The sequence below is a fragment of the Brienomyrus brachyistius genome, chromosome 5 (assembly GCF_023856365.1).
Source record: "Brienomyrus brachyistius isolate T26 chromosome 5, BBRACH_0.4, whole genome shotgun sequence".
NCBI lineage: Eukaryota > Metazoa > Chordata > Actinopteri > Osteoglossiformes > Mormyridae > Brienomyrus > Brienomyrus brachyistius.
The window spans coordinates 24,040,861-24,057,092 of NC_064537.1; the positions used below are offsets into that span (position 1 = coordinate 24,040,861).

The 16,232-nt window shown below is 39.0% G+C and overlaps 1 protein-coding gene across 1 annotated transcript in view; it reads right to left on the reverse strand.

Annotated features, from left to right (window-relative positions):
* Window positions 1-16,232, reverse strand: part of LOC125742804 (ankyrin repeat and fibronectin type-III domain-containing protein 1) — a 234,256-nt gene that overhangs the window by 182,426 nt on the left and 35,598 nt on the right. Inside the window, exon 2 of the mRNA XM_049015164.1 lies at window positions 11,870-11,988. Within this exon, the coding sequence (XP_048871121.1) occupies window positions 11,870-11,886 (17 nt within the window). The 5' untranslated portion in view covers window positions 11,887-11,988. The remainder of the gene's footprint in view (window positions 1-11,869; window positions 11,989-16,232) is intronic.

Below are 16,232 nucleotides of genomic sequence, written 5' to 3' on the forward strand. Positions count from 1 at the left end.
AACTCATGATATTGTCAGGATAAAGAACGAGCTCCACACTGTGTGCAAGCTTTTGCCTCTGAAAGGTTCAGAAAGATCTAGGTCTAGAATAGAAAAAACGGATATCACATGTCTCCTTAAACACAACTGCCACTGCTACACCATTTGTCCTTTCATGCCATTGGAAGCAACTATAATTTACACCAAAGGTGTTTAACTGAATCCTGTAAGTCTAAAATAAACACCAATTTTATGTAAATACTCTCAGCTTTGCTGCGTAGGTGAAAGGAATGACTTGAGGTTTTGGTCATTCCTGCAGCATAACCTCATTGCTACCTCCAACCCTCCAGCGCATAGAAAATCCCAAGATAACCTTTGAAAACTCTAGCAAGAGAAAACTGAATTTTCAATCAAGAGTATATTTACTACACTGTCACTGTTACTAGGTGCTTTTCACAAGTTATTTGATCTGATTTCCAAAGTAAGAAAACTATTTAGCAAAGCTATTTTCCAGGAAAATTTCAACAAAAAAAAGACTGTGACTGACCACACATTTTATTCAGCAATCATCCATCAGGATGCTGACATGTTACAACTTCAATGTTTCCTTTATCATTAAAATAAACCAATAAATCATAGCTCCACTGAAGCAAGAAGTGGTTATAGTATTCTGTTACAATAAGCTTTGATGTAAAGTTTGCAAATGACAAAGAATAATATTCCCCCCTACACCACTCATTTGCCCCCTGCACCACAAGGCTTCCATCAACAAACTTTTGAAGGAATTTCCTGTATAGAATTCTGCAAATTACAATGACATGCTATTCTGAGCAAGGTGTAACAGCTCCCTCTTGTGGATCTTGGAAGATATTAGTCAAAAAGTTAAAAAAAAATTAAGAAGAGGTTATAGTTGTCTGAAGATTGATGTTGATACAATCCTGATTGAGACAACTCTGTTGGAAGATAAACTCACATCTATTAAGCAGCATAGTACCCCTGTGGGTAACACTGTCGTCAGACCCCTAAGGGCTGCGGGTTCAATCACAGCACATTCTCCCTGGGCTTACGTGCGTTTCCACCCAGACACACAGAAACGGTTCTGTTTTGTGTACGATGGCCTGCTCTCTGATCCAGGGTGTCCATATCTTGTGCTTTTTAGGAAATTCTACAGGCTCAATGCTACTGCACACTAAAGTTGTTTGATATACCATTATCAGTATCGTATCACAATACCTTGGGGAGACACACAGCCGGACTCATTTCATGTGTCTCTTGTGCTGCGAAGCTACATCAATGGAAGATGGAAACCACTGCTGCTCACTGCCCGCCTCTAGTTCATAAACCGGCCAGCATAAGTGAGATATGGTGTGTTTTGAATTTACACCGAACGAAAAGGGTGAACCGACAGCCGACAGAATACAAACGCCGCTACAAAGAGGCAGCACTCCTAACCTGCAGAAACAGCGGCCTCTTGCTCACCCTGACAGGAGTTTGAAGATGGCCACGTGTGCATGATAACAGATATAAAACATTATAGTCATGTAATTTAGCGGTTATTACATTCTATGTTTCTGATTAAAGTCATTTTTAGCCTACATGCTAGTTCATTCATATCCCTTTCTCAGCGATAAGTAGGCAAGGCTAAATGGTGAACAGAACACACACAAATATAAACCTAAGCTTAGTGTAGTCAGGATTCTAACAGGATAACTCTAATTAAAATCAGAATCTATGTATTGACGGAGTTCAATTAATGCATATTTAAGACTTTTATCACTTAAAATGTTAAAATTACAGCACTGTGTTAAAGTCTTAAGCAGTCAAAGAAAACGTTTAAAGCAATTGCTCTTGGTAGTAAGTGTATTTTCCTAGAACAAAAAACAATTTAACATTATAACGTATGCAAATCAAGAGTAATACAGAAAGTAACAGGAAATTCATATGTTTTGAAAAAGTTACTGGTATCTTTTTTGATAGTGACAACACTGCTTCAGTTCCCAAATCTCTCTGCAAGAGCATCTCAGCCATTCAATGAATTTGTTCAATTTCAACAGCAGTTCATTTAATCAACTGATTAACCGATTCATCAAATTAGTTTAATAATTCATTGAGATACTCATTAGCCACATGACGTGCATTAGTGGTCGAGTCAAAAAATACACGGGTGTATTGTACAGGGCTAGGCTATTTATCGAATTTTATTTTCAATTGAAATTTTAGCTTCCAGCGATTATCAAAACAAAATAAAATCAATATAAAATAGTTATTGTGCTACATTTCATTTAGCAATGATGCTACCATTTAATATACAGGCAATCCCTTGGTTAAGAACATCTGATTTACGAACAACTCTACATACAAACACATTGCTGTAAAGTCATGAAAACATTGCGAGCTTCAACGGTTCAAGGTACAGTACAGTACCATATATAGTTATTGTCATTATTGCTGTATAATTATTATGTATTGCGTAATTATTTTTCCAACTTATCTACAAGTTCATAGGCCTGTCGCGATAAACGATAAATCAATTAATTGCACGATAATTAAAAAGAGGTCGATAATTTTTGCGCCTGCGATAATTTTCATTTGCATGCTTGTTTGTTTTCCTCGTGTCTCTCTACCAAATGGGAATATCGGCTCTTTTTAGCTCACCATCATTCACTAAAAAGAGTCGGCTTAAAGAGCCGTCTCGTTTGCGAACGACACATGACTAGTAATGAGGCGTGAACTCTTGTGTCAGTGGCCTCTTTGCACGTCAGCTTCCGCGTTCATGGAAATGCGACTCGCTCATTTCCGGTCTGTGAAAAATTACTTTGGTTTATACATGACGTTTACACGACTTGCCCAAACGTATGATCAACGACGTACATCACTTTTGTATCTCCTTCTCCAAAGTACCAACGAGTAAATTAGAGAAGAGCTTTAAGTTGTTTGCCTTGTCTTACATCCATGGATATGAAGGGGACTCTTATTCGTTCAACTTTGTGGCTGGCGTTAGACTGAGACATGAAGAAGAAAAAATCGGTTATGATGATCATCCGATTATAATTATCAATTTCGCCCAGGCAGACGTGTTCACCATAAGCAGTAAAGTAAAATGTGGCAATAAATTACATGAAATGTGAGTATAAATATGTTGGATTTGCCTAATTTCCCAGAGGTGTGCCTGGAAACTTAAAACTGTCCGTTTTGCCTGTTTTTCCTGTCTGAGTCTAATGTTTAATATTTTAAGGGCAATTTTGTTTACAGAGACTGAGAGTCCATTTTGTTTATTGTTTTTGTTTGTTTTGTTTATTTATTTTGTATATTAAAAATGTCTTCCAGTCCCAGTGTTAAATGTTCTTTAGAAATTAAAGTTTATTGATTGTTGAAAGGGTGTACTTGCATTAATATGCCATTATCATTACATCAGTTGAAAATGGTTTCACAACGACAATATTATTGTTTATCGTAATAATTCCTGGGACAATTTATCGTCCAGCAAAATTTGTTATCGTGACAGGCCTAATCCAATCAAGGGCTAACTTACCTACTGTCCAACACTGCCTGGGAAAGGTTCCAGCCCCCTCCCCAATAAGTGAGTGGAAGATGAATGGGTAAAATAAACTAGTATTAAAACCCCACCCTGAAGCGCATTGTGGATATTTCCATACTTAGGTTCAGGTGTCCAAAGGAACTACAAAGAAAACAAAGATGGGAACAGCAGCCAGTTTTACTATCAACGGGGATGACAAAGAGCTTATATACAGCTTTCACTTCATTGGACAAACCATCAACAACAATGAATCCTGCAGTCAACAATGACATTGTCACGTACCAGCATTGGCAGAGCTGTGATTAAGGACCTAGAAAAACAGAACTGATGTGTATCTATAACAGGGGTGGGCAATCTTATTCGCAAAGGGCCGATGTGTATATGCAGGTTTTTGCTATATCCTTTACACTGTAGGTCAACCCATATGTGAAGATTATTCAACTAATCAGTCCTCTAATTATTAATCTAATTGGGAAGTTGCAGCAAAAACCCGCACACACAGCGACCCTTTCTGGATAAGATTGCCCATTCCTAGTCTATAAACAAAGATCAGAATTGTTCAGAATGTGCTATTTTCTGTAACTCCTAATGTATGTGAAAACTGGACAATAAGGATGCAGAACAGCATGAATAGCCTTTGAACAGTAGCACTAAAGAGGACTTAAGGACATCGTGGACCAGAAGGAAAGCAAACAAGTGCATTCTGTTCAAATCAAGGCTGAAATTTCATTCAGAGCACAAATGACCAGACTGAAACAAGCTGGGTGAACTCATCCCAACAACGAACAAGACAATGTGGTTGGTAGGAGGGTATTCCACTAGGGCTGTCACTGTATAATATAATATAATATAATATAATATAATACAATACAATACAATACAATACAGACACTCCTCACTTAACGACCTACCTATTTAACAACCGCTTGGACTAGAACCAACTCTGCTACAAGTCTGTATTGTACGCTGTAGGAGAACGTTGGGACGTGGAAATGGCAGCACGGCGTCTCAGCGTCAAGCAGTTATGCAAATTAAAACAAGATATCAACTTGGAGTTTCCTTTAGACCTTTTCATTGTTCAGAATAAATAAAAACGATTTCCTGTATTTACAGTATGCAAACCTAAGTAATGTATATTTGAGCTGATTTCCTCTATGCTGTATATTACATTATACTGTACAGTACCGTACAAACATTTAAACAGGGATGCACATAACCGGTACGCAAGTGCGCATTCACCTTTATTATGATTTCTAAAACGCATCAATTCATTATAACCATTATTTTCCCTTAATATTACTACACAATTATTGGTGTAGTTCACATTATCACAAAACAAAAAGGTAGTTTTACAGTGTGCAAAGTTTGCTGGCATACTACAGGTGCACCAGCCCTGAGCATGAACACCTGAAACGCCCTGGCACTATTGTACAGTAGGCCGCCAGAATAAGCAAAACCACCTTAAGTGTTGTCTATTTATGTGTATTAAATTGCAATTATTACGCAGAGCTTTTTAATATTGTGGTGCCGGACCAAGGCATTGTGGGAAAAGGACTTGTTTGCCGAGGAAAACACGCTATTTATTAGCAGTTCTTAAAAAGACTTCAACAGTAACCCAACAAACCCCGAACCAAATACACAGATGGGAAACACAATGTTGTCAGACGCAAAACTCTAAGATGCGCACACGATAGGAGATTTACGCGAGCGAAATACACGCGAGGATCGGACCGGGTACACACAAGACACAGGCAAACACACGCACGACAATAAGAGAAATCTAACCGTTAACAACATAAACAAGGGCTATTTACAATGCTGGGATGTGCGCTCCGCCGGTGCTACAATATATTTTGTCCTTGTAGCTGCTAAATACAGTCATTATTAAAGCCATACAGTATTTTACTTGCTATCTTAAAATCTCCATTGAATAAGTGTTTGAGAAAAGGTTTAGGCTAAAATCTGGGTTTATTCTACGTGGATTGACTGCCAGTGTGTGTGTGTGCATTGGGTTTATTGGGACCAGTGTTATTTATGTATGGTGTGTGAATATGCCCTTCAATGGGTTGGTTCCCCATCTTGGGTTGTTCCCTACCTTTGGCTTGTAGCCTCTAGGATTAGCTCTGGATCCCCCGCGACCCTGAATAGGGGAAGTGGTTTGAGACAATAGATGAATGGATGGATGGATGGATGGATGGATGGATGGATGGATGGATACTATACATTACACTTGCTGCAAACCAGGAACCAACAAGTCACTGCAGAGTCACACATACAGTAAATGCAATGCATTTCATTTTGGGCTGCTACTAACGACTATTTTTCTACAGATAAATCTATCCATTATTTCACCCATTGGTCAATTAAACGATTTTATTTTGAGAACAACAAACTATATGGGATTGCAGGGCTTTAGACAATGGACATCGGCTTTTTAGCTGTATACAGATATTATCTGCACCCACAATTTGATAAGCAAATCAGTACTATGTCTAAGATATTGAGATGCGTATTGTGACAACCAAAAGTTAGTAATTTGTATAAATTCGCCATATCTTTACGCATATTCAATTCAGTTAGTGGAGCACCACATGCTACTGTTTTGGTATATCATGGAAATGCTAAGCACTGACGTGGTGGTGAAGAAAGGGACAGCTCAGCGGCAACATTTTTTAGAAAATGAGATTTTGTGGATAAACACGGTAAAAAGATGTTAGTTGTCACGTGGGGTTTATTACGGGAACTGGTAACATCAGACACCAAGAAACCTCACCAAACCACATCTAACCATAATGACGGACAAGGGAGACAAGCAAGACAAGGACTTAAATAGGACTGGACTAATCAAAGTAATCAGACACAGATGGAGACGATCAGGGAAGTACACGTGGGTAATCAGGGGGCGTGGCACACACGAGGAACGGATGAGCCGGGCATCACATTTGTGGTGTGGCGGTTGTTTTTGTTTACCAAAACGCCACCATGGGTCCTAACAAGATAAGTGATAGCAGGAAACCAAAAAGTAAAGTTGTAAGAACTACGATAGAGCTTAAATTGGAAATTGCCAAGTATGATAGAGGTGTTCCCGTCTGAGCTTGTTTCGGAGTATGGAATGGTAAAATCATTTTTTTTCATTTATTTCATGTATTTATGGGTTTTGAAGTTTTTATTTATTGTTTTAGCATTAGGATGTATTTTTACAGGTTTAAATAGGCATTCATTTGGGGGTCTGGAAAAGATTAATCCAATTTACATTTTTTCTTAATTTTTTCACCATATTGGGTTTTCAACCAAATCAGTTCTTGAACAATCTTCTGGAACACATTAGGTTCGAGAACTGAGGTCCCACTATATACTTTTCATTTTTATTTCAGTTCGTGATTTATTTTCTTATAGTGTTTTCATTTCAGTTTTCGTTTACGGTAATAACACTGGTTCCAACAAGGCCACTCTGCACAAACACTGTCACCGTCAATCAGCGTAGAATAAGCCTAGTAGTTTAAATGTTTTCTCAAACATTTATTTAATGGAGATTCTGAGGTAGCAGGCAGACAACTTTATAGCTTTAATAATAAGTATATTTAGCAGCTACAAGAACAAGAGATGTTAAAATGCTCTCCGCACTAAAGATAATTTAATGAAAATGAATAGACAGCACATACCGTTTTGCCTACTCCGACGGTCTATCATCCGGAATAGCGCTTGTGCGTTTTCTTTTCAGGTACTCGTGTGTAGCATTACAGCTGTGGTATGCCATCGAAACTTTGCAGTGTAAAACCACCTTTTTGTTCGGTGATAATTAGAACTACTCCCATAATTATGTAGTGATATTAAAGGAAAACAATTGTAATAATGAATTGAAGAGTTTTAGAAATCATAATTGCAATTTTGTTAGAATACCTAATAAAAAATCAATGCGTTAATTTAAAATATTGATGTAGAGGCATTCTTAACGTCAACATCGTCAACTGCATCAACTAATCGCAGCAGCCCTAATTTAATTAGCATGTTTCTGGAGAGTGGAAGGAAAATAGAGAATCCCCCAAAAAGCTTCATATGCACAATGTGCAGTGACATCGCCGTCCTCTGCACCACTGTGCAGCTCTCATTACTAGGCTGACTGTTAATATCGACATGGCATTTCATTCACTTGCATTTGTCAAATTGCAAGGACTGCAATAGTCTGTTTGCTTCAAAGCATCAATAATTTGCGCTAAAACATTTGGTTAGACATAAGAAACAAAATTTAGCAAGCACTGAAACTTCAATGATGGTTCTTTTTCAACATTATCTAATATCTAAACAAACAAAAAAAAAAATTAAATCAGCCTAAAGATTACCACTTCTGCCCGAGCTCTTCATGCATTCTCCGAGACAATCTTCTTCATTCATTCTTGTCTATCCTGTTTGATTCACTCCGAGACTATGCGGCGCATTCATGAGAAATTAAACATAACCAGTGAAGAGGAGGAAAGTGAAACACAACTGGGGATGAAAAGACATTCATCTTCCATTGTATGGAAATATTTTGTATAATCTGAGCATAGGCAAGTGATTTGTCGGCACTGCTTTGTATCTGTTGGTACAACTAACTAAAATACTACCATCGTATTTGACAGACTTTGTTGGTACGTAATACAATCTATATGGCTATCTACAGACCTGGGCAAATTTTTTGGTAACCTTGAACTAAAAAACACTACATCTGAAATAACTTGAAACTGACAAAAGTTTAATGGCATCTCTTATTGTTTATTCCATATTTAACACAAATGACACTTTGCATTTAATTACTGATTCAGCTGAGTATTTTATATAATTAAACAAATGAAAATGGCACAGACAAAAAGATGACACCCTTAATTAAATATTCTGTGGCACCACCTTTTGCAGCAATCACTGCCAACAAGCGATCTCTGTACTTCATAATGAGGCGTCTGCATTTGCCAGCAGGTAGTTTCATCCACTCTTCCTGAGCAAACTGCTCAAGCTGTCTCAGGTTTGAAGGGTGGCATCTCCTCAATGCAATTTTCAGATCTTTCCAAAGATTATCAGTAGAATTAAGATCTGGGCTCATGGAGGGTCATTTAAGAATAGCCCAATGTTTTTTCTCAGCCATTCTTGAGTGCTTTTAGCTGTATGTTTTGGGTCATTATCCTGTTGGAGGACCCATGACCTGCAACTGAGGCTGAGCTTTCTGACACTGGGCAGTATGTTTCGCTCCAGGATGTCTTGGTAGACTTGAGTCTTCATTGTGTCCTGCACAGATTCATGGTTCCCCGTGCCAGATGCAGCAAAGCAGCCCCAAAACAAAACTGAGCCCCTCCATGTGTCACAGTATGTTTGCTGTTATTTTCTTTTAAAGCTTCATTTTTCGTTCTGTAAACATAGAGCTGATGTGACTGGCAAAAAAGCTCCAGTTTTGTGCCATCAGTCCAAAGGACATTCTGTCATTTTCTCCCAGAAACTTTGTGGCTTGATAACATGCATTTTGGCGAATTCCACTCTGGCTTTTTATGTTTATCTGTCAACAGTGGAGCCCTCCTGGGTCTTCATCCATGGAGCCCATTATTGTTCAAAATGTGATGGATGGTATGATCAGAAAGCGATGTACCTTGACCTTGGAGCTCAGCTTGAATGGTTTTGGATGGTTTCTTTGACTCTTTTTCTACCATCCGCACCATCTTTCTGATCAACCTAGGGTTACATTTCCTCTTAAGTCCACATCCTGGGAGGTTGGCTACAGGCCCATGAACCTTTTACTTTTTAATAATATTGGCAACTGTGGTCACAGGAACATGAAGCTGCTAGGAGATGGTCTTATAGCTTTTACCTTTAACTTGGTTTTCTATAATCTTCTTTCTGAGCTCCTTACACAGCTCTCTCCTTTGCTTTCTCTGGTCCATGTACAGTGTAGTGACACAATGATACCAAACAGCACAGTAGAATGTTCTTTCCCTTTAAATAGGCAGAATAGCTGAAGAAAATGCACCTGTGATACTAATCAAGATTAAACACTTAGTTTGAAATATGAGTATAATGCAAGGATAAATTGTTTCTTTAGGGCAGTGGTTCTCAAACTCGGTCCTCAGGCCCCACTGCCCTGCTTGTCTTCCAGCTATCCCTGCCCTACACACTGCTGATTACCTGGATCAGGTGTGTCCAGTCAATCAGAAGCTGAAAGACAGCTGGGGCTTGTGTGTGGGGCAGGGATAGCAGGAAAACAAGCAGGGCAGTGAGGCCCAAGGACCGAGTTTGAGAACCACTGCATTAAGGATACCAACAAATCTGTCCATAGTATTTTACCATATCTTTGTAAAATAAAAAACAAATACACAATTATTTTCACAATTGTATTACTTTTATTATTTTATTACTCTATCACATACTAAAGGCATGCAGGTATACATTAGACAATTGCTTTTAACTGAATCACTTTTCAACAGAAATGAAGTATTGTTTCAGTGAGCTGTAAGGGTACCAACAAATTTGTCCACATCTGTAATTAATTTTCAACTCTTAAATATCACCAAAACTGCAAATCCATCCATCCATCCATTTTCCAAACCGCTTATCCTACTGGGTCGCGGGGGGTCCAGAGCCTGTCCCGGAAGCAATGGGGACGAGGCAGGGAACAACCCAAGATGGGGGGCCAGCCCAGCACAGGGCACACTCACACACCATTCGGAAATCATTCAGCTCTATTGAAAACACAAAATGTTCACAAAAAAAATAAAATTATATGATTGATATGTACCATATTATGTAAAATACAGCTATGCCACTGGGTTAACCTTTGTTTTAGCAGCAATTATTTTGACATAGAGTAATTGTAGAAAGCAAAATGATTTTAAGTTCAAGTGAAGTTAAAGTGATGAAAAAGACTAAACTACTCCGAGACGCTAAATGGCATATATCTATGACTAACCTCACATTATTGGGCAAGTCTGTCAAACCCAAATGTGTTCCTTAAGATGTATTTGCATTGCAATCGTGCCGTGGTGGTAATTAAGTTATACTCTGCAAGACTGACAGACAACTGCACACAACTGATTGTTTTCACATTCTATTTTCATCTTCATCTTGTATGTCCTCCCTTCTACCATATTACCAAGTAATCAAAAGATTACTTAGCATTTTAAAATCAATCACTTTTAAATAATCGATTAATGAAGACGGCTCTATATTCCACAAAGCAGGATTTTTTTTATTGACCAGATAACTTAAATCAAATGTAAGATCTATCCAATAGTAATGTTTCATATCTTTCCTCCTATTGGAGAGTTTTCACGTTTGGCTTGTTGTGCAGGTACCTGGAAAATTCGTAGTTTTGTGCAGTACCTGCCAGAAGTCAACACATAATAATGATATAATAATAATAATAATATTAATAATAATACCTGAAGTCAAACTGAAATATTGCCAATAGGATTGGCAATATTGAAATACTGCAAATTTACTGACTCACCAAACATTTGTTAAAATCAAAACATGCATCCCCTCCTGGTCACAACGTACATGCCCTGTCTGCCCTGCACTTCCTGATTAGCATGGGTGAGTGTGCACATCACAAGTGTGCACACGCTCGGCAGCTGGAGAGGAAACGCACTGCGCCAGAGGCTACACTCTCCCTGGAAGCTGAAAGGAATTTGATTCTCAGGCCACTATAAATAGAAGCCTTATTAGCAATAAAAATGCCAAGATCTACTCGACTGCCAAAGCCCACACCACATATCGTGGAGAATAACAGCATGTCGCTCAGCCTCAGCAATAGTCACTGCAGGGAAAGCATTTTGTTTAGGACAGCAGGACTGTATCATGGTAACAATCATACGGGCAGGTAACTGCAAAGACCCCATTAACTGCTGCCTCAGAAAAAACACCTGCAACCACGTGCTGCTGGCACCACTGCATGGGGATCACAGATGGCCGATTTGTGCTAACAGTGTCATACTGTAGGTGACAGATGAATTCAAGCAACTGCTAAACACATATCATTCCTATAGAATGCATTTCAAATACAATCTACCCATCTTGTAACTGCTTATCCCAGTCAGGGTTGTAAGGACCTGGAGCCCATCCCAGGCATGATTGGGCACAAGGCTGGAGTACATCCAGGAAGGAATGCCATTCCATCTCATAGTACTTATTCACACGCACACTACAGGCAATTTTTGAGATGCCAGTTAGCCTTACTGCTTGTCTTTGGACAAGAAGAAACATACACAACAAATAAAAACAAAAAACTGCACACAAAAATGCTTAACAAATCGGTGGCAAAGCTATTTCCAGGTGCACTGTTATGCTTTACATGACTAACTTCTCAGAGCTGATGAAGGAATCGTCACTCACCCTATCAGAACGTCCATTCTAGCTCCATTGGTTTCTTTCCCTTCTTCTGGTCCCAACTTGACAAAGACCCTGAGAGATGTAGAGTGACCTTACCCTTCACAGCACAGCCATGTTGATACCTGCAAGGAGACACAGAAATACACAGACATAGATCTCCCTTCGTGTTATTCACAACCCATGTACGGCTTTCTTGAAGAAGCTCACAACAAAATAGATATAATGGGTGACAGGTATCTGCCCTATGGATACAGGAACTGTCAGCTGGTAGGGGCTTTATCTGACGATGATGCCAATCACATAATCAAGACTGTTGCCCAATGGTGTTTAGCTCTGTGATGCGTTTTCCATGTAAGCAGAAGCACCAGTGGATGAATCCTGATTTCTTAAGTCCACGTCTGGAAGCTAAGCTTCAATGACTCACACAAAAGGCTCATCTATCCTCTCTGCCTATAGCTTCTAAAAAGCTAAGGTTTCAAAGGTTCTCTTGTCATGTGATTGATTGGACTTCCAGTCTCACCTGCTAACTCACTCACATCTGGAGGTGGTGGAGTGACAGGCCCCCACCATCAATCTTTCTGGCTGGGTCAATAACAGAAAGCCTTCTTTTGTTATATTGGCAAGAATTTTATGTGCATGGAATTTCGTTTTTGCCAAACTGTGGTGCTGATCCTTTGCATTCGACTTTTTCATTAAGGACCATTAAACACCTTAGTTCATAACTCATACAGTAGCATCCACTACACTGTTGCATGCTACAGACAGTCAGTATATATTAGCTTAGCATAATCACTGGAGAATTTTAAATCTTCTTTGGCACTTTCTCCAAGTCATAAATAGAGCATATAAAACAGAATACATACAGCATATAAAAATGACAACTAAAAATACTTAAACACTGAAATACAGAACATATTGCAACAGTGAATATTAGTCCTGTGTCAGTCATTCTCTTGGAGAAAAGCAGTTCCTGAGTCTGTTTTGGTCTTGATTGTCCTGTATTTTTTCCAGAGGGAAGGGGAGCAAACAAACAGTGTCCAGTGCGTGTTGAGTCCCTCATAATGCTACTGGCCTTCTTTTGGAGTTGGTCAGTGTAAATAAACATCTTCTAATGTTGGGAGTATTGTCCCAGTCACCCACTGATGGCATGTTCTTTTCACCATGCAATGTAATTCTTCCTTGTCTGCCGCAGTGCAGCTGGCATACCGCACTGTGTACAGTAGCACAGGATGCTGTCAAAGGTGACATGACAGAAATTCATTATGAGCTGCTGAGGGAGGTGATTTTGTTTAAACTTTGGCAGCGGGTAGGGAAGGATGAACTGCAACACGACATTATGAACATTTGCATCGTGGTTTTGATCTATTCCCAAACCATTACAGTATGTCATTAATATATTCAGCCACTGTTTAATTAATTTAGCTTTATGTACCTGCTGGTATTCAGGTGCTTTATGGATAAAAGCTGACTTATTCAGTGTTTACCGATTATTAAACTCGGACTTTCCAAACACGCATCTTATCCTTGTGAACAATTTTGCTTTTGGGAAACATATTTCAAACCAGTTTTGCTGGACGTAAAAATGTCTTTATGCCCATTATCAAAAACCCTCAAATAAGGTCCAATCTCTCTCTATCTTGGCAATCCACTGGTGACAAGTATCCAGGTTACTCAGAAATCAATGGAAGACAAGCCTTGATCACATTCTCATCTTTGATAAGATGTACAGCCTGGTACACAACAATATGCCACACTAGCGTCACCGCTCCTTCCAGACAACACTTCCAGAATTCTTCCCACCTCAGCTTAGTTTTTGGGTTTGAAAATAGCACCTGGTGTGATAAAAGTGAATAGTCTCTGTTGGCCCTTCTTCACTTTGTGAGAGGTGCTCATTAACCAAAAGAGGTTGGTGATCAATGGAATGCCGCAGTCAGTGAAGGCTGAGCGCTTACTGCCTCGAGATGACATAGTGAAGTGATAGAAGCAGATGCCTGTTCTCGCTCCTGTGATGCTGAAGCATAACAACGATGTGGCCTGTCCTGGCAGATGGGTGCTCTCTCCTTTGCCTGCCTCACGTTCGGATAAAGGTCTGACCGTCTGCATTGCCGCCAAGAGTTGAAAGATTGCTGAAAAAACACACTTAAGTAAAAGTACTGTTGCTACCAAAAATGAATTCTGAGTACAGTAAAAAAAGCATCTCACAGAAACTACTGAAGTAAAAGTAAAATAGTACGTTAAGAAATATACGGAGTATTTTGTAAATGGACCCTTTACATTTTTTATATACATACTGTAGCTTAGCAGACACTTTTGGTCCATGTGAACGACATTTGAGAGCTTAGCTTCAGACTGTATTGCTGGAGCAATTTTGGGGCTCTGGAGAAGGGCACCACAGTGAAATTACTCTATCTTTTTCATTTGAAATGGCGACCCTCCCATCACCAACACAGAGTGTTAACCTGCAGAGTCATGCAAAATTTCACAATGGGCACCGATATGTAAATAAACTTTAAACGGTAAGGAAAATCTGGCGAATTCTCACATTTTCACTAATGTGAGCTTCCAACAACTTTACTACATGGGTGAAAAAAAATTCACCGTTAATTTTGTATATGCTGTTCAAGTCTTAATTTTGAAGAACTAGAATTTTAGTACAAGGGCCATTTTTTATGAATATGAAATGTAACATTTGAAACCCAAACAAGCAATAAAGATATTACAAATCTATTAGAACTATACTTTCCTGCATGGTTTATAAGTACTTGGACCCTTCAGAAAAAAACATGTTTTCACAACATTACACCAACTTAACTGCTGGAGTCAATGGCACATATACAATCCAAATCAGAAAAAGTTGGGACGGTATGGAAAACGCAAATATAAAAAGAAAGTAGTGATTTCTAAATTTGCTTTGACTTATATTTCATTGCAGATGTAACAGGTTGTTATTTTACTTTTAATTTATAATTATACAAGATTCTGTTTTCCTTTTTCTGTTTAACCTGATGGGTACAAGATCCCTTAAACTTCCCATGATGCTCTTGTCCTGCATTGCCCCTCCCTCTGTCTTTTCCCCTTTATAAGGGTCCCGACGTTTCCTCTTCCCTTTGGTGTATTGCACACGCGAGAAGAGGTGAGGATCTAGTGGCAGGGTCCCCCGGGTTAATAAATCAATTGTATAATTATGCCCCATATATCATATATTATATTTGATTTATTATTTATTATAAGTAGGGGATATAAAACATGACTATACATAAGTATGTACATCGTTTTACTTTGTGCAGAGAGAGCGAGAGGGCCAGAGCAGACGAAGTTTACCCCTTTCCCTAATGTTCCCAACTGGTTCAATAAAAAAATTCGGGAACGACAACGGCGTCTAATATCCTTTCCTCCTGCACCCCACACACACCTGATAATACCCTTAACACAACGCAGAGTACAGGCAGGGACTGACCGGTTACACAGACAATATGAACATAAAATATTTCATGTTTTGTCTGGTCAACTTCATGTTATTTGTAAATATACATCCTTTCCTGTCATTCAGACCTGCAACACATTCCAAAAAAGGTCGGGACAGGAGCAATTTAGGGCTGGTAATGAGGTAAATTGGTTAAATAATGATGTGATTTAAAACAGGTGATGTCAACAGGTGATTGTAGTTATGATTTCGTACAAAAACAACATCCAAGAAAGGTCTAGTCCAGGGGTCGGGAACCTTTTTGGCTGAGAGATCCATAAACGGCACATATTTTAAAATGTAATTCCATAAGAGCCATACAATATGATTAAAACTAAATACAAGTAAATGTGTGCATTTTATGCAAGACCAACACTTTTAAAGTACAATAAGTCTCTGAATTCTTTTTAATAGCGTTGTTATGCTGTTGCTAACCAATGATGAATGAAGTACTTCCTACCATTAATGCGACTTCTGGTGCTGCATGGTTTTGCTGATGGCTTTGTAGTCTGGTTGATACGTGGTGAGGTTAAGCTTCATGCAGGCGTTGAGACGTTGAGGCAGGAGTGATCGTAGGTTAGTCTTAATGTTCTTTAGATGTGAGAAAGACTGCTCACATACATACGTAGAGCCAAACATTGTCAGTACAGCAATACTCACACGCTGCAGTGTGTGGTATGTAACAGGAAGCGCGTTCCAAGTTTTGACAATCAGCTGGTCCGCGGGTTGAAGTTTTTTCATTTCTCCCCACTTGTGTTTGCTCGCCAACTCTGCTTGCTGTTGTGCAAGTCTTTCCAAATCTTCATTCGATGACTTGAACTTATTCACCCACATGTCTGAGGCCTTCAGGTCAGCAGCTTGTAGCTCAAAATCTCTGACGGAGACACCGGGGATGTAACTCAG